This window comes from Loxodonta africana, chromosome 10 (assembly GCF_030014295.1).
Source record: "Loxodonta africana isolate mLoxAfr1 chromosome 10, mLoxAfr1.hap2, whole genome shotgun sequence".
NCBI classification, from domain to species: domain Eukaryota; kingdom Metazoa; phylum Chordata; class Mammalia; order Proboscidea; family Elephantidae; genus Loxodonta; species Loxodonta africana.
Genome location: NC_087351.1, coordinates 86,145,718 through 86,165,500, shown reverse-complemented (window position 1 = coordinate 86,165,500; position 19,783 = coordinate 86,145,718). Strand labels below are relative to the sequence as shown.

The following is a 19,783-nucleotide window of genomic DNA, read 5'->3' as shown; positions in this document are numbered from 1 at the left end:
TAATTAAAAATACTAAAAATTTACATAGCTTTTTATAATTTACAAAGCTTTTGTCACATTTATCGTATCATTTAATTTTCACATCTACTTGTGAGACAGCCATTATTTTCACTTTGTATATGAGGAAACTGAGGTCCATCCAGAGACATAAATTTCCCTGATGACACATGTATTAGACTGAATTACAGAAGTGGCCATTTTTTGTGGGTCAAAAACAGCCAATATTGGTAATTTCACACAGTTCAACCTAACAGTAGAAACTGAATTCAGGGTTGCTGACACGAGATGAAGTTTCAATCACAAAGCAAACGAATTTCTTAAGTCGGAAAGCTGTTTCTCAGGAAATTTTAAAGTATACCATTATGGGGGCTTTCTGGTTCCCGGTACAAAATATTTTTTGATGTGTATAGTTCAGGTTTTGTATTACACATGTAACTTGAAAAATAAATTAAATATGGAAAATGACACCATTCACTGGTAATGTAAAAATTGTCATATGCAATTATAGCCAAGAGTAGAAAAAAAACAAAAGCCTGGGACAGGCTTTGCCACATTTTGATGGTTAGCAAAAAGACAATGTATGATTTTTTACTTTTTCTCTGATAGCAAACAGAACTGAATGTCAAATGAACAAAGTTAGGGCTGCAGAGGGAAAAAATCAGATACTTTATATTACACCTCACCTTTTCAAGGATATTTCCATCCAGAATAACCTTGGTCTGCCAGGGCCAATAGAAAGAAGTCACAAAATCACCCTTAGCCAAATTTCTGTGTTTGCTTTCTTCTATAATTCCAACACCCCCACCATCAACCACTTGAGACAGCTGCCAAGGTGTTAGATAATCAGTGCCAGTGTCTTCATTCATTCTACAACGCTAAAAAAGAGAAAATACTCATTAGGACAATTCTGTCTTATACTGCTAAACCAGTTTACTAATTTATCCAGTGCTAAAAAAAAGTATATAAGCTAGACAAATAAAAATAAAAATTTACTAATTTTTCAAGTTAGTTTTTATCCTAAAAAAAAGCACCTTCTCTCTAACAAGTAAAGAAGTACAATTAAAAAGAAATATGTTCTAAATTAGGTTTTGGTAATGATTTACAACTCTGTGAATATACTAAAAACCACTGAATTGTACACTTTAAATAAGTAAGCTGTATGAATGTGGGAACTATATTTCAATAAAGATCTTAAAAATCTTAAAGAAATTTATGTAGTATTACACATATGCTAGCAAAAATAATACAAAATACTAGGTTTCAATGGATGGTGGCAAATTAGGTACACTTATACATTGCTGGTGGTGCACTGGCTAAGAGCTCATCTGCTAACCAAAAGGTCAGCACTTCGAATCCACCAGCTGCTCCTTGGAAACCCTATGAGGCAGTTCTACTCTGTCCTGTAGGGTCACTTTAAGTCAGAATTGAATCTACGGCAATGGGTTTGGTTTTCTGGTTTTATACATTGCTGATGGTACTATAAAGCTGTCCATTTTATGTGAAATAAATTATCAATATATAGACTATAAAACTTGCTACTTTTGGCCGAGCAATTCTACCTTTTAGGGAAAATAACCGCCCCCCCCCCAAAAAAAAACAAAATAATTTTTATTCAGCTGTTCATCACAACTTCAGACCAAGCACTCTCCCTACATCATGCCCCCAGCCTCAGGTGGATGCTGTCTTTACCCTTAACAGACAAGATGTCACAGTGGGGCCACACCTTTCCACAGGACTAGGGCTAAAAAATTCTCCAGGATATAGTCAAGGCTCCCTTCCTGTCTGTAGCTCACTCCTCCCTCTCTCATGCAGCCAAGATGTGGAGGCCCACAGTGTGCACCAGATGGAAAACACTGAGGACTGCTTGATTAAGGGGCCCCACATGGTCTAGTTCAGTCAACCAGGAGAAAAGACCAAACGGCATTGACGCAGATGCTTCTGTGGAAATATACTATGCTTCAGACTGCATTCTTGGAAAGCAATTCAATGACATTCACAACATTCACAATGCTGTGCAACCATCACCACTATCTATTTCCAAAACTTTTTCATCTCCCCAAAGAGAAACTCTGTACCTGTTGAACAATTTAACTCCATTTTCCTTCTCCCCTAAACCTCTAGTAACCGCTAATCTATTTTCTGTCTTCAAGAATCTGCCTCTTCTAGATATTTGATTTAAGTGGAATTACAGAGTATTTGTCCTTTTGATTCTGGCTCAGTTCACTTAGCGTAATGTTTTCAAGGTTTATCTATGTTGTAGCATGTATTAAAACTTCATTCTTTTTATGGCTTAATAATATTCCATTTCTTAAATCCGTAATGCTAAGTGAAAGAAGCCAGTCTGAAAAGGCTACAGACGGTATGACTCCAACTATATGACACTAAAAAGATCAGTGGTTGCCAAAATTCCAAGGGAGGGAGGGGAAAGCTGATGAAAAGGTGAAGCATACGACATTTTTAGGGTGGTTAAACTATTCTGTACGAAAGGGTAATGGAGTACATACAGTATTTGTCAAAATTCATAGAACTGTACAGCACGAAGAATAAGCCTTAATGCAAATTATAGACTATAGGTAATCATAATGTACCAGTATTGGTACATTAAATGTAACAAATATATCACACTAAAGCAAGATGTTAAAATTTAGAGGAAGGGGAGGTAGGTATATGGAACTGCTCAATTATTCTGTAAATCTAAAACTAAACTTAAAAAAAAAGTCTATTCATTGTTTTTAAAACTTCAGCATAGTTCCATCTTTATTTGCGGGTTCAATGATAAAGGGTGAGGTGCAGTCCATTATGAGGGGCAAGTGAAGCCAAAGGAAAGATAGCTCTGACTATCATGTATTATATGACCATAGAGAATGATTTTGATTTTTAGCTTCCAAGGGTCTATACCCTCGTGATTTAAGAACAATTTAAGGGATTTTCCAAGAGTATTTTGAGTATGATTTTTTGTATTTGTATGTTATTAATGAATCTAAGCCCTGTGTAAAGTGGGACTCTTTTCACTATTCAGAGATGGCCAGTTCTATCATGTGTCTTATAACTTGAAGATAGACTCACTCCCTAATTATACCTTTTATCGTACCTTCTCATGACCATCCCTCTCTCACCTAGGGGCAGCCCTTGCCCAACCCTCCCCACAGCCACAGCTGACTGACCTCAGTGGAGGCACTGTCATGGGTTGAATTATGTCCCCCAAAATGTGTGTACCAACTGGGCTGGGCCTTGATTCCCGGTATTGTGTGATTTTCCTATATGTTGTAATTCCTGCCTTTATGATGTTAACGAGGGAGGATAGGTGGCAGTTGTGTTAATGAGACAGGACTCAACCTACAAGACTGGATCCTGTCCTAAGGCAATCTCTTGAGATATAAAAGATAGAAGCAAGCAGAGAGACAGGGGGACCTCATACCACCAAGAAAGCACCACCAGGAGCAGAGTGTGTCCTTCAGATTTGGGGTCCCTGCACTGAGTAGCTCCTCGACCAGGGGAAGATTGAGGACAAGGACCTTTCTCCAGAGCCAACAGAAAGAAAGCCTTCCCCTGGAGCCAGCGCCCTGAATTTGGGCTTGTAACCTACTAGACTGTGAGAAAATAAATTTCTCTTTGTTAAAGCCATCCACTAGTGGTATTTCTGTTACAGCAGCACTAGATGACTAACACAGGCACTTCAACTCTGAGCAGTCGATCCACAGGTTGGAGTTGTAGGCAGAATAATACCCTTCCAAAGATGTCCACATCCTAATCCCAGGAACCTATGATTATGTTACCTTACATGGCAAAAGGGACCCTGCAGTGGTGACTGAGTTAAGGATCTTGTATACCACACCAGTTGCCATCAAGTTGATTCTAACTCGTGGAGACCCCATCTGATGCAGAGTACAGCTGTATTTCACAGCGTTTTCAAGGCTGTGACCTTCTGGAAGCAGATCACCAGGCTTTCTTTCAAGGTGCCTCTGTGTGGGTTTGAACCACCAACCTTTCAGTTAGTAGTCTAGTGCTTAACCATTTGCACCACCCAGGGACTCCTGAGATGGTGAAATTTTATGGATTACCCCATTGGGCCCAATGTAATCACAAGGGTCCTCATTAAGAGAGAGGCAAGAAGGTCAGAGTCAAAGAAGGAGATATGACGAGAGAAGCAGAGGCTGGCCGCAAGCCAAAGAATGTGGGCAGCCCTAGAAGCCAGAAAAAGCAAGAAAACGAATTCTCCCCTAGACCCTCCAGAAGGAAGGCACTGCATCCCCTTGATCTTTGCTCTGTGAGGCCTATTTGGGACCTGTAATTTCTAGAACTATAAGATAATAAATTTGTGTTGTTTTAAGCCACGACGTGTGTCGTAATTTGTTAGAGCAGTGATAGGAAACTACTACAGTTGGTCAGTAACCTATGAAATCATCTGACAAATAAGATGAACTGGGCCAGATTCCCTACCTCAGCAATCTGATTGTAAGCATTGAGGCTATTAATAGCAGGAGCGAAACCAAAGCGTAGTAAATAAAGCCATGCAATTGTCAGGGCCATGAGATGAAGTTAGGAGAGAGGAAAGAGGAAAAGAAGAGACTACATGACCCCTGAGAAAATTAACACAAGAAGCCAGCCCTACGCCTAAGTCCCTGCACTTGATGGCTTCTCAACTGCAGTCCTAGGCAATGAGTACCTAACAATAAAGCTCCTTTATCTAGAGATAGAATAAGTGAGTGTGTTTCTTTCAACCAAAAGAGTCCAGCTGGAATAGGAGTCTTGTACAGAGGCTGCCTTATAAATTTAATCTATCTGAGAGATCTTCCAATCCTAATTTACTATCTTCAAGCTTTACCTACTACTGAAAATTGATCAGGACATTTGGAAGAACCTGACTGGCCACAGGTACTATTATGAAAACATGCCTCCTACAACATTCCTTAACAATATCAGTGAATAAAGATTAATGTTATTCACAGGTATCAGGATATAATTGCTCAAATATGTATTAATCATGAGGACTGCACAATAAACTTTGAGATGCAACATGAGAAATATAAAAATAAAATTATTTTTCAACCGAGTCACAAAATTCTGATTCTTACCATGTAAGGATCCACAGAAAGGTAAAGAGTTCTAACTTGTACTTGTCCTTCAGTGATATTATCTGGTAAATTGACCTCTTCCATGCGGAAGTTCTCTGCCACTGGATTACCATTTTTTCCTAAAATATTAGGAAAAAATCAAAAATAACTTTCTTGTACAAGTCCTTATTTTTAAAAGCTCACACTAGGGTTTAGAGCACTCCCTTTTAATACAGGCATGAACAAAACTGTATCATTCTGTAATTTCTTTGTAGCTGTAGAAATGACTCAGCATAAATCCTTCAAGTAGTTACAATTGCTCTTGATTTTCTCCAAGAGGTTCCTTTGAAATATTGCTATCGACTCAAATTTTCTTATTTAAAAAGATTACAGGTAAATCACCTTATCTGTTTTAAAATTAAAGTAGGATTTAGAAAAGTGAAAAATCATACTAGCTTTTTATTTAATTATGAGTATTAAAATTTACAAGGTAGCAGAAACATTACATCAGCCAAAGTAAATAGTTAGGTAAACTTCCTTCCTCATTTTAAGAAGCAAAGAGAAACCTAAATGAATGTAATCAAAAAGAAATTTAAAGTCACATCTGAGGAATTAAATTTTTAATTCTCCTGGAATCAGGGTTCCTAGATTCCATGGAGGTTGAGGTGACCCACCCAAGCTAATCTTTGAACTTTCAACCTTGAGAAACTGGTTTCCTGAGTCACCTAAAAATCGAATGACAGTCCAACTTAATTAGCAAAGACCATTTTGCCTTGGGCATTGTACTCTTTTAAAGAATTATCTACATGCAGTTTTGACAACAGAAACTCCAAACGTCAGACTAGAAGCTGTGTTTTAGGGCAAACTCTTATTAAAAAAAACCAAAAAACTTATTATATAAACACTGTTCTGGCTCCTTTTCCATGGTAAGTGAGGGCCCTAAACACTGATAATCTGTGGTGTCTCCTCCTCTGCTTACTCATGCATTCAAATGGGGTCTGTGAGTTACATAAAAAGAAAAAAAAAAAAACCACATTGCCATCGAGTTGATTCCAACTCATATATACATACATGTAAATACACATATGTTAGCTATCCATGATGTAACTTCTTTTTAAATGTGACTATAATAGTAATGATTGAATGCAAAAGTGACCTATGCCATTTTAGCAGAATGAGATGAATTCGATTATAAAATTTTTATGGGGTTAATGTAGCAAGAGTTAGACTCAGCAGTTCACCCCTACCTCCCAACAGATCTGAGATAAGGAGTTTCAATTACACGGGAGGGGACCATAGGAGACAGGTATCAATGAAGGTGTTGAAGTGGTAGGGGCCTCATAGCGTAAACAACCTTGCACGTGGGCACCCTCCTGACTGCATGAACTGTATTTCTGGCAGGCATATTCTGAGGCACTAGAGCTGGTATCTATTTCATTTAGTGCCCTGCTAGTTTCCTTCCACTGCAGAGCTCGTTCTCCTTGTGTCCTGTTTGCTTAACATCTACGGGTCTTTGCTTTGGACAACTGGTGTCCCTGTTTTGTTGATGCCCTAAGCATGTGCTTACCTTGCTTATTGGGTAATACGTTCTTGTTGTCGTCGTTGTTGTTACGTGCCGTCAAGTTAGTTCCGATTCATAGTGACCCTATGTACAACACAATGAAACACTGCCCTGTCCTGTGCATCCTCACAATTGTTATGCTTGAGCCATAGTTGCACAGCCACTGTGTCAATCCATCTTGTTCAGGGTCCTCCTCTTTTTCAGTAACCCTCTCTCTACTTTACCAAGCATGATGTCCTTCTCCAGGGACTGATCCCTCCTGATAATATGTCCAAAGAATGTGAGACACAGTCTCATCATCCTTCCTCCTGAGGAGCATTCTGGCTATACTTCTTCCAAGACAGATTTGTTTGTTCTTTTGGCATTCCATGGTATATGCAATATTCTTCGCCAGCACCATGACTCAAAAGTGTCAATTCTTCTTTGGTCTTCCTAATTCATTAACCATCTTTCACATGCATATGAGGCGACTGAAAACACCAAGGCTTGGGTCAGGTGCACCTCAGTCTTCAAGGTGACATCTTTGCTTTTCAACACTATAAAGAGGTATTTCGCAGGAGATCTGCCCATGCAATTGTCTTTTGATTTCTTGCCTGCTGCTTCCATGGGTATTGATTGTGGATCCAAGTAAAATGAAATTCCTGATAACTTCAATCGTTTCTCCATTTATCGTGATGTTGCTTATTGGTCCAGTTGTGAGGATTTTTGTTTTCTTTGTTTTGAGGTGTAATCCATACCGAGGCTGTGGTCTTGGATCCTCATCAGTAAGTGCTTCAAGCCCTCTTCACTTTCAGAGAGCAAGGCTGTGTCATCTGCATAACACAGGTTGTTAATGAGTCTCCATCTAATCCTGATGCCATGTTCTTCTTCATACAGTTCAGCTTCTTGGATTATTTGCTCAGCATACAGATTGAATAGGTATGGTGAAAGGATACAACTCTCACGCACACCTTTCCTGACTTTAAACCACACAGTATGCCACACAGTTCGAATGACTGCCTCTTGATCTGTATAAGGTTCCTCATGAGCACAACTAAAGTGTTCTAAAATTCCCCTTCTTTACAACGTCATCCGTAATTTTTTACGATCCACACAGTTGAATTCCTTACCATAGTCAATAAAACGAAGGTAAATATCTTTCTGGTATTCTCTGCTTTCAGCCAGGATCCATCTGACATCAGCAATGATTTGTCTCGTTCTACATCCTCTTCTAAATTTGGCTTGAATTTCTGGCAATTCCCCATCGATACACTAATGCAGCTGCTTTTGAATGATCTTCAGCAAAATTTCACTTGCATATGACATTGTTTGGTAATTTCCGCATTCGGTTGGATCACCTTTCTTGGGAATAAGGCATAAATATGGAACTCTTCCAGTCGGCTGGCCAGGCAGCTGTCTTCCAAATTTCTTGGCATAGAAGAGTGAGCACTTCCAGTGCTGCATACATTTGTTGAAATATCTCAATTGGCATTCTGTCAATTCCCGGAGCCTTGTTTTTTGCAAATGCCTTCAGTGCAGCTTGGACTTCTTCCTTCAATACCATCAGTTTCTGATCATATGCTACCTCCTGAAATGGTTGAATGGCGACCAATTCTTTTCGGTACAATGACTATGTATTTCTTCCATCTTGTTTTGATGCTCCCTGCATCGTTTAATATTCTCCCTGAAGAATCCTTCAGCATTGCAACCTGAGGGTTGAATTTTTTCTTCAGTTTTTTCAGCTTGAGAAATGCCAAGCACATTCTTCCCTTTTGGTTTTCTATCTCCAGGTCTTTGCACACATTATTATAATACCTTGTCTTCTAGAGCCACCCTTCAAAATCTTCTGTTCAGCTGTTTTACTTCATCATTTCTTCCTTTTGCTTTAGCTACTCAACGTTCAAGAGCAAGTTAAAGAGTCTCTTCTGACATCCATTTTGGTCTTTTTTTCTTTCCTGTCTTTTTAATGACCTCTTACTTTCTCCATATATGATATCCTTGATGTTATTCCACATCTCATCTGGTCTTCAGTCATTAGTGTTCAACGTGTTGAATCTATCCTTGAGATGGCTGTACTTTGACTCTCGCGGATTTGTTCTAATTTTCTTCAGTTTCAACTTGAACTTGCATATGAGCAATTGATGCGGATGCTCTGTTCCGCAGTTGGCTCCTGGTCTTGTTCTGACTGATATAGAGCTTTTCCATTGCCTCCTTCCACAGATGTAGTAAATGTGATTCATGTGTATTCCATCTGGTGAGGTCCATGTGTATTGTCGCCTTTTATGCTATTGAAAAAGGTATTCACAATGAAGAAGTCATTGGTCTTGCAAAATTCTATCATGTGATCTCCAGCATCATTTCTATCACCAAGGCCATATTTTCTAACTATCGATCCTTCTTCTGTTTCCAACTTTCGCATTCCAATCACCAGTAATTATAAATGCATCCTGATTACATGCACCACCAATTTCAGATTGCAGAAGCTTGTAAAAATCTTCAATTTCTTCATCTTTGGCTTTAGTGGTTGGTGCATAAATTTGAATAATAGTTGTATTAACTGGTCTTCCTTGTAGGCATATACAAGGGGCATATACTGATAGCGTTGTACTTCAGGACAGATCTTGAAACGTTCTTTTTGATGATCAATGTAATGCTATTCCTCTTCAAGTTGTCATTCCCAGCACAATAAACCATACGATTGTCCGATTCAAAATGACTAATATCAGTCCATTTCAGCTCACTAATGCATAGGATATCAATGTTTATGTGTTCCATTTCATTTTTGATGATTTCCAATTTTCCTAAATTCATACATCTTACATTCCAGGTTCCGATTATTTATTGATGTTTGGAGCTGTTTCTTCTCATTTTGAGTCAAGCCACAACAACAAATGAAGGTCCTGAAAGCCTGACTCCAACCATGTCATTAAGGCTGACTCTACTTTGAGGAGGCAGCTCTTCCCCGGTCATATTTTAAGTGCCTTCCAACCTAAGGGGCTCATCTTCTGGCACTATATCAGACAACATTCCACTGCTATTCATAAGGTTTTCACTGGCTAATTCTTTTCAGAAGTAGACTGCCAGGTCCTTCTTCCTAGCCTGTCTTAGTCTGGAAGCTCAGCTGAAACCTGCCTGCCATGGGTGACCCGACTGGTATTTGAATACTGGTGGGATAGCTCCCAGCATCACAGCAACATGCAGGACCCCCTACAGTATGACAAACTGACAGATGTGTGGCAATGTATAATTACCAGCAATAGCTGGGGTATAAGAATCTTTGAAAGATCTTTCTTTGCAACATTTTTGAGCCTCTAGTCAGAAATGTTACCCTGATTTACAAATTGTATATTAAATAAACTTTAATCAATTTCTATTATTGGCTTAATATGGCTTTTGTTTTAATAAGTTTTAAAAATTTCGGAAATTAGAAAACTTAAGGTTTGACAAGAAAAATGTGTAACAAAAATGTTATCACTAAAAGTGGAGTCTTCTTCAATTATGTACAAGCAAACTTCCAATTCACAGAACCATCACATTTGTAAGAATGAGAATACAATGTAAAGATCTTAATCCAAATCTTCACTTCATTAAAACTGAGGTTCACTAACTAGATAGTAGACAAGAATCATCCTAGGTGAAGAGAAGGACAACACACAATACAGGGAAAGTCGGCACAACTGGACAAAAGCAAAAGCTAAGGAGTTTCTTGAACACAACCAAACACTTTGAGGCTGGGTCTGGGTCTGGGGACCATGGTTTCTGAGCACATTTAGGTCAACTGACATAGGAAAGTTTATTAAGCAAATGTTCTGCACCCCACTTTGGTGAGTGGTGTCTGGGGTCTTAAAAGCTTGAGTGGCCATCTAAGATGAATGAGTTGGTCCCAACCTACTTGGAGCAAAGGAGAATGAAGAATACCAAAGACACAAGGAAAATATTAGCCCAAGAGACAAAAGGGCCACATAAACCAAAGACTCCATCAGCCTGAGACCAGAAGAACTAGATGGTGCCTGGCTATGATTAATGACCACCCTAACAGGGAATATAACAGAGAGTCCCTGACAGAGCGGGGAAAAAGTGCGGGCCAGAACTCAAATTCACGTAAAAAGACCAGACTTAATGGTCTGACTGAGACTGCAGGAACCCCCAAAGCCATGGCTCCTGGACACTCTGTTAACCTGGAACTGGAAACATTCCCAAAGCCCACTCTTCCGACGAAGATGGGACAGGACTATAAGGCACAGAATGGTGCTCGTGATGAGACTGCTTCTTAGTTCAAGCAGACACACGGGACCAAGTGGGCAGCTCCTGTCCAGAGGTGGATGAGAAGACAGGAATGGACAGGAACTGATTGAGTGGACACAGGAAACCCAGGGTGGAAAAGGGGAGCATGGTATCACATTGTAGGGATTTCAACTAATGTTGCGTAACAATAGATGTATAAATTTTTGTATAAGAATTTAACTTGCGCTGAAAATTTTCACCTAAAGCACAATTAAAAAATAAAACTGAAGTTCAGAAAAGTTAAGTAACTTCTCCAAGTCACAGCCTAGGTGAGCAGCAAAATCAAGGCTGGAACACAGCAATGGGTCCAAACCTCTCAGGTTACTTTCAGACCTATGCTTCTATGATTTCGGTTAGATGTCAGCAGGAGCATAATCAGTACTTTTCACATGAAATGGAAAAGCAAATTTTAAGAATCAATGATACCTAATGTAAAGAAAAAACAAAAGCTACATATTTAAATGTTACAATTACTCTAGAATACCTACTATCTCCTCTTCAACAAATAGCCTTGGTAAGTCATCATCTGAAAAACTGCATATTACATTGTTTAAAGAGATTTCTTCTAATCGCTTTATTAGTGTTAACGTCTTACTACCTTGATTTACCACAATGACATCACATTATTTTATATTCCTCCACTGGCATTAATAATCATCAAAGACCCACAGCTGTTCATTCATCACAAATACATACCAGGTCGGGAATTCAATACCACTCTTTGCACAATCATCACCCTATTTGTGGAGGGGTCTCACAAGATTTCTGCACAAAACAATTCCTATAAATAGAAAAAAAAATTTTTTAATTACAAGACAGTTTTTAAATATTCAATAATTTAAAAATAAAAAAGAACCATTTTGTGTTTCCAAATGAAGAGAGGAAAAATCATATTTAGGACCCAAAAAAGATATATCATCCTGTCAAAGTCTGCCTTCTGAAGCAAATGGATGAAGAAAAACTAAATCTACTTAGAATTCTTGGCTAACAAGAATGAGTTAGTTGAAGACTACCTGGGGCAAAACGTTCTTTGGCCTCAGATAATTCGAGCACATTCATCTTCATACTATCATGATTAATTCTCCTACTGTGGCTTGATTAAAAGAAAACACCTTAATATATTCCTCCAGAGCTGGTCAATTAATCTAGAGGCAAAATAAAAATGCTAGCTGGTTAACTGAGATGTTACCGAATTTTCAAAGATTCTTTTATTCATTTATCAAAATGGAAATTTCTTAATAGTTTTGCTGATTATAAAAGAATAAATCAAAGGCTTTAAAATCCTTATCTCATAAGAAATTCTGTAATATGGAATGGTCAAATAACTAAATCAATTTATTCTGGGTTTGAGCTAAATTAAGGTTTGATTCTGGCAGTATCTGACTTGGGGAAAGTCCCTTTGCTCACTTCATCCATCAGTAAAAATGAGAACAAACTCATAGTGAGTGGTGCTATGTGCCAAGCACTGTTGTACTTTATTCTCTCATTTAATCTCCTAACAACCGTATTATTACTTTCCCCATTTTATAGACAAGGAAACTGAGCCTTAGAGGGCGTAAGTACTTACCCAAAGTGGTCGAGCTGAGAGTTAAACCAAGCTGACAGTCCAGAGCCAACTCTTAACTGCTATACAAAAATTTCCATCCTATATAGTTTAACATACAAAGCAGATAATGGAAACCCCGGTTGTGCAGTGGTTAAGAGTTCAGCTGCTAACCAAAAGGTTGGCAGTTTGAATCCATCAGGTGCTCCTTGGAAACCCAATGGCGCAGTTCTCCTCTGTCCTATAGGGTCGCTATGAGTTGGAATCAACTCAACGGCAATGAACTTAACCAAATAATATCCTTTTTAAAATTAATTTATTATTAAATTAGTTGATGTATTTCAATATCTAATGAGAAGGCATGTCTATCGTCTCTCACTAGATATTTTGCTTTACGATCTTTAATACTTAGTGACATTGAGAAAGCCAAAGAAAAAACAGTATTACTTATTTTTTACAATATTGCAATATACTTAGCCCTTAGCATCTATCTTAGTTATCTAGTGCTGCTGTAACAGAAATACCACAAGTGGATGGCTTTAACAAACAGAAGTTTATTCTCTCAAAGTCCGAATTCAGGGCACCGGCTCCAGGGGGAAGCTTTCCCTCTCTGTGGATTCTGGGGGAAGGTCCTTGTCATCAATCTTCCCCTGATCTAGCAGCTTCTCAACGCAGGGACCCCGGGTCAAAAGGATGCACTCGTTCCCAACTCTTCTTTCTTGGTGGCACGAGGTCTCCCTCTTTTCTGCTAGCTTCTTCTATGTCTCAAAAGAGAGTGACTCAAAACACAACATAATCCTGTAGATTGAGTCCTGCCTCATTAACATATCTGTCTCTAATCCTGTCTCATCAACGTTGTAGAGGTTAGGATTTACAGCACAGGATAATCACATCAGATCACAAAATGGTGCAAAACCACACGATACTGGGAATCATGCCCAAGCCAAGCTGATACACATTTTTGGGGGACACAATTCAATCCATAACAGCATCATTTCTAAATGTAAAGATTTTATACATCAGCACACTTATACTATATATGTGACAACCACTTACAAATCCATTTGCTTCTGGTATGTATTCTACCCCTCAATTGGTTTTTAAACTCCAAGGATCCTTGAATCTTGTCATATTTCTCTATAACCTAGATAGTACCTGAGTATCCTATACAGGCTTGAGGTTTATACAGAATTCCCAAAATACTAATCATCATGGGATTTTTAAAAATATTGTTTAATAGTTATATGAAGATGATTGATTTACAGAAAACACTCCCATAGATTCCATTATTTATCCCTTATGAGAGTTATATAGGTAAATATATACTATTCTCACTTTACAGAAGAATTTGTGCTCAATATTACAGAGCAGTTGGGGCTGAAACACAAATTTCCTCATCCCAAATCTCACATCTTCTCATTCTTTCCACTATTTCCCCACAAACTCCCAAATAGCTTTTACATATACAATCATACAGTGATGTCTAACTCTCCTGCAGGTACTTTCTTTCCTAGAGGAGGGGAATTCTGCCCCTAATTTGGAATTAAATGTCTGACACGAGAAACATTCAATAAAATAGACTGAAGAATATGGGACTGAATTCTCTTTTGCTTCCTTACTTTTTGTAATGTATATATTTATAATCTTACAGGTTGTGACAGAAATAGCTAGTTACCCCCAATATTCATTCTCTTCTTCTGGACACAATTGTTGGTAGATGCTGTCAAGTTGATTCTGACTCATGGTGACCCCACATACAACAGAACAAAACATTGACTGGTCTTGTGCCATCTTCACGATCATCCATTGTTGTAACCACTATATATTTTGAGTGTTTTTCCGACCTAGAGGGCTCATCTTCCAACACTGTATCAGACAATATTCCTCTTTTTTTCTATTAATTGTACTTTAGATGAAGGTTTACAGAACTATCTTCTCATTGAACAGTAAGTACACATATTGTTTTATGGCATTGGTTAACAACCCCAGGACATGTCATTATTCTCCTTTCTCAACCTTGGGTTCCCTATTACCAGCTTTCCTGTCCCCTCCTGTCTTCTAGTCCTTGCCCCTAGGCTGGTATGCCCCTTTAGTCTTGTTTTGTTTTATGGGCCTGTCCAGTCTTTGGCTGAAGGGTGAACCTCAGGAGTGACTTCATTACTGAGCTGAAAGGGTATCCAGGGGCCATATTCTCAGGGTTTCTCCAGTCTCTGTCAGGCCAGCAAGTCTGGTCTTTCTGAGTTAGAATTTTGTTCTACATTCTTCTCCAGTTCTGTCCAGGACCCTCTATTGTGATTTCTGTCAGAGCAGTCAGTGGTGGTAGCCAGGCACCATCTAGTTGTACTGGACTCATTCTAGTGGAGACTGTGGTAGATGTGGCCCATTAGTCCTGTGAACTAATCTTTCCCTTGTATCTTTAGTTTTCTTCATTATTCCTTGCTCCTGAAGGGGTGAGACCCAGTGGAGTATCCTAGATGGCCAGTCACAGGCTTTTAAGACCCCAGATGCTACTCACCAAAGCAGAGCCAAGAACATTTTCTTTATAGACTGTGTTACACCAATTGAGCTAGATGTTCCCTATCAGACAATATTCTGTTGTGATCCATTGGGTTTTTCACTTGATAATTTTCAAAAGTAGATCACCAGGTCTTTCTTCCTAGTCTGTCTTAGTTTGGAAACTCTGCTGATACCTGTCCACCTGGGTGACCTTGTTGGTATTTGAAATACTAGTGGCATAGCTTCCAGCATCATAGCAACAAGCAAGCCACCAAAGTATGACAAACTTTACAGACCTGGTAGTGGCTGGATATAATACTCCCAGCCAAAAAACTACACTTTCTAGCTTCCCCTTAAAGCAAATTCTAGACATCTGTTTCACCCAAAAATCCTTTAGTTATGCATCTCTGATAAGAGATTATTTTAAATACAAACACTGTGCCTTTATCACACCTAACAGAATTAATAGTACAGATAATACCTTAGTACCATCTAATACCTAGTAAAAACCAGTGCATATTCAAATTCCCTGATTGTCTCAAAGACATCTTTTTGTAGTTGGTTCATTTGAATCAAGGTTCGAGGTCCACATACTGCATTTTGTTAAGTGGTATATTTATTACTAAAGTCTCATCTCCTTTTATTTCATCCAATTCCTTTGCCTGTAGAATATCCTGATTGCTTCCCCCACAGTGTCATTTACATTGTTCTTCTATCTTCCCACTTCCCTGTGAGATTGGTAATTAGATCTAGAAGCTTCATTAGTTTCAGGTTCAATTTTTTTTTATGCAAGAATCTTTAAAGGTGGTGCTGTGTGCACCCTATTTTATCACATCAAGAAGTCAATAATGTCTGGTAGGGCTAAATATATATAAATTGATGCTGGGCCCAATGATAACTGTCCTTAAAAAGTAATTAATAGTATCATGATGGAAAAATTTTCAATAAAAGAAGCTTGATTTTTGCCTCTTTTTTAATTGCTTTCAATGTATGTTTTATTTCTTTAAAATATGTACATTGTAGATTTGTCCAAATGATGCTTATCAGCACGAAAACTTCTCTCCATCTTTTAAGTGTAAATACTACAATAATGTAGGCTAATCACACAACAGTCCTCAGTGGCACAACAAACAACACAAAGAACTTGATTAGTCACAAAATTAACATCTAAAATATCATATACCAAGTTCTAGATCTGGAAACCAAAAACCAAACCAGACTTCTTGCAGTCAAGTTGATGCCCACTTATAACAACCCTATAAGACAAAGGAGAACTGCTCCTCAGGGCTTCTAAGGAGTGGCTGGTGGATTCACACTACTGACCTTTCGGCTAGCAGCCAAGTTCTTAACCACTGCACCACCAGATCTGAATAGGGAGGTGTCGAATTCATCCTAAGCGGGGGGAAAAAAAACCTCAAGTCTTTACTTATTGAGAGACATTAATTAAGCAAATCATTTCCTGACTGGTGTGGCTAAGTATATTCCAAAAATAATACTAAGTCATTGTTCAACTGGAGAATTTGTTCTGATGCCAGAGTGTGTTGAGTATCTACCTTGCAGCCTAGTATAAGGCAAAGAGGGCTGAACTACGAAGAGCAAAGTACGTGTCCTGGTTCTACTTACCAAGTGGGAGCCACCTGTTTTCTGAATGTTCCTAAGTGCCAGGAACTGGACTAACTGCTTTATCTTGCTTAACCCCTCCCCCAAAAGGCCCTATGAGATTGGTACTGTCATTGCCCCCATTTTATGAATGAGGAAAGAGAGGCCCAGTGAGGATGAATAACTTGCCTAAGGTCACACAACCAGTAAGAACAACCCCAGAAGGCATACCCTTAAGCACAATATATACCATCTCCATAACATGAGCTTCTAACATTTTTCAATACATTACTGCTCTATCTTTATCCTGTTCAGTTATTCTGCTACAACTGACTGTGACCGTGGCTTGGCTATAACTATTCGACTCCTGATTCTTTTAGATTTTCTCCTCCCCCCTGCCAGTTGCTCTCCTCTCTTAGTCTTCTCTTTTCCTTCTTATCTTGCTCCAAGTCTTAAGTGCGGGATTCCTTGTGACTCCTCCCTTTTTCAATGACCTCACCTTTTCTCATGGATCCCACTGTCAACCACATATGGGAACTCTGCATCTACACCCCTGAGTTTCAGGCTATCTTCCCAGGTTGCATATGCCAAGAGGATAAGAATTTGTCTGTTTCGTTCAATGATTTACCTCCATCCCCTGTACCTGGCCCATAAAAAAAGAAAAACCAAATCAGTTGCATGAGGGTTTTCAATGGCTGTGATCTTTCAGACACAGATCACCAGGCCCTTCTTCCAAGACACCTCTGGGTGGATTCAAACTGCCATCCTTCAGGTCAGCAGCCCAGTGCTGACTTAAGAGTTAAAATTGGAGCCATTATTCCCTGTCCTTGAATATAAACAATGTGACCCAGCTGGAGGTGGACTTACAAGGGCACATCAACTGGGTCCTAAGGTATAAAAACGATAGCTAGAACAATCTTGGAAAACATCTTTTAGGGAACTTTTCAAAAAAAATTTTTTTTTTCACATAAACAAATACTTAGCACACGCAGAGTCTCTGTCTTACCTTTTTCTACTAGCATTTAGTAAATAATAAGATTTGTTGGACCAATAAAGATACTCCTGACTGTTCTTACTGAAACTCCTACCAATGATTCACAAAGACAATTCAAAATATAGAACCACTGTGATTCAGCAGTTTTTAGCCAATCCCTGAAAAGATGAAACACTTTTAATAATTTTACCCACTTTTATAATGTTACTATATACTGATGATTCTGTAATATTCTTTGGACTCCGGCTTTGCCTCTTGGAACATATGCCAAATAAAATCTTTTTTGCTTTACTACAACTTTGTGATGATTTTACTCTGTACAATGCTTAACCATGTGCACTGCCCAAGGACACCTGGCACATAGCAAGTGCCCAATAAGTGCGTTTAAAAAAATACGCCAGAGGCACCTCAAACGCAAAATGTCCAATTTAAGGTTGCTCACTCCCCAAAATTGTAAAATCTACAACGCACACAAACACCCCTACTTCTCCACAAGCACCTCCTAAACCAACTATCTTAGGGAATAACGTCAACGTCCCCGATAGCTCCCGAAGGAAGCCTGGAGGTCACCCTAGAGTCATTCCTCACCACGCAAACAGCTTCGGGACCCCCAGCCCCAGCGTCGCCGCCAGCGACCTCTCGCGCCTCACTCACAGTCGCAGAACTCAGGGTAAAATCTCGCGCGATTTGTCAGGCTGCGCGGAACTCGCCCCACGACCCCAGTCCTTCGCACGACCTCCGCCCGTCGACCGCAGTACGCATGCGCACGAGTAGGCCTCCGCTCTTTGCCCTCTCCTCCTCCAGGGGCGGGATTTCAAAGTTAATGGACGACTACTGGTCTATCAACGTCTCCGTGAGAGACAGGGAGAGCGCGGAGCTTCAAAGACTAAGTCACTCGGCTGGGCAAAGTGCAAAAATAAATTAAGTGGGAGTGGTGCCCTATGGCCTCGCTACTGTTAGGACCCAAAGAGCATATCGTTCACCTTTGATCAGTGGGTTCACTTCTAGCATTCCTCTAAAGAATTTTATTCTTTTTATGGACTTCTCTCCGAGGCCAAGAAATCAAAGGAGGCGTTGCATTGGGAAAATCTGCTGCAAAAAAACTCTTTTAAAATGTTAAAAAGCAAAGACGTCACTTTGAGGACTAAGGTGCCCTGACCCAAGCCAGGGTGTTTTCAATCGCCTCCTATGCATGCGAAGGCTGGACAATGAATAAGCAAGACCAAAGAATTGACACCTTTGAGTTGTGTTGGCGAAGGATATTGAATATCCCACGGACTGCCAGAAGAACGAACGAATCTGTCTTAGAAGTACAGCCAGAATGCTCCTTAAAAGTGAGGATGAGGAGACGTTGTTTTACATGCTTTGGACGTGTTATCAGAAGGGACCAGTCCCTGGAGAAGGCCATCATGCTTGGTAAAGTGAAGGGTCCGCTTGACGGAGGAAGACCCTCAGTGAGATGGATTGACGTAGTGGCTGCGACAGTGGACTCAAACGTAGCAAGGATTGTGAAGCTCATGCAGGACCAGGCAATGTTTCATTCTGTTGTACATTGGATCGCTATGAGTGGGAACCTACTGGATAGCACTTAACAACAACTGCAAGTCCCAGGGACCATCAAGCCTATCCCTCACTTTGTAGATGGGGAAACAGGCTCGGTTAGGGTCAGTGTGGGCCCAGGGCACTTTCCTTTGGTTCTTTCAAAGGGGTTCAGCCTTTTCTTTAACAAGCAATCTCAAATTCCTAAAAAAGAGGGATTACCCAATGTTGGGCTGATTTCTCAATTTCATTTATTATTTGCCTCCTTTGTGCTGGGCTGAATTACACAAAATTTATTCTTAGGAAGTCTTTGGACCCTCAGTGACTTCAATCCCTAAGACAGACCATTGAATTTATGCGGGTATAATAATTGCTACTTACAGTGTATCCGTGTCAGAGCTAAGAGCTCAGCACAAATCATGGTAGGCTAACTGAAAGATTATTGGCATGACAAGTAAAGAGTTGGGAATCATCAAAGAGGTTGGAATGCCTGGAAGCTTTATCTCTATTTTTACTCCTTTGGGAAATTTTCAGGAAAAGACTAGAAGAATTACAAAAGTTTACAAACTCCTTGAGGCATGGCCTTATCTTTTTTGTCTGTCTTGAACAGGTAGACCTTCAATAACCTTTTGTTGTAATAATCTGAACCAACTGATGAAAAAAATACTCAGTTAGACTAAAAGTAATCACACAAAATAAAGATAGGCTGGAGATTGATCTTAAACGGTCTTTCA

At 39.4% G+C, this 19,783-nt stretch overlaps 1 protein-coding gene across 4 annotated transcripts in view; it reads right to left on the bottom strand.

The window, feature by feature from the left end:
- Positions 1-18,283, bottom strand: part of PTGR2 (prostaglandin reductase 2) — a 28,567-nt gene extending 10,284 nt beyond the window's left edge. Inside the window, exons 1-4 of one of the 4 annotated variants that reach the window (XM_010588736.3) lie at positions 18,165-18,283; positions 11,575-11,659; positions 5,076-5,194; positions 684-875 (exon numbers count right to left, since the gene is read on the bottom strand). In XM_010588736.3, coding sequence (XP_010587038.1) covers positions 684-875; positions 5,076-5,194; positions 11,575-11,611 — 348 coding nt within the window. In that variant the 5' untranslated portion in view covers positions 11,612-11,659; positions 18,165-18,283. The other 3 variants (XM_003408756.4, XM_064292736.1, XM_010588737.3) reach the window with 3 other exon arrangements.
- Positions 18,284-19,783: the final 1,500 nt, after the last annotated feature.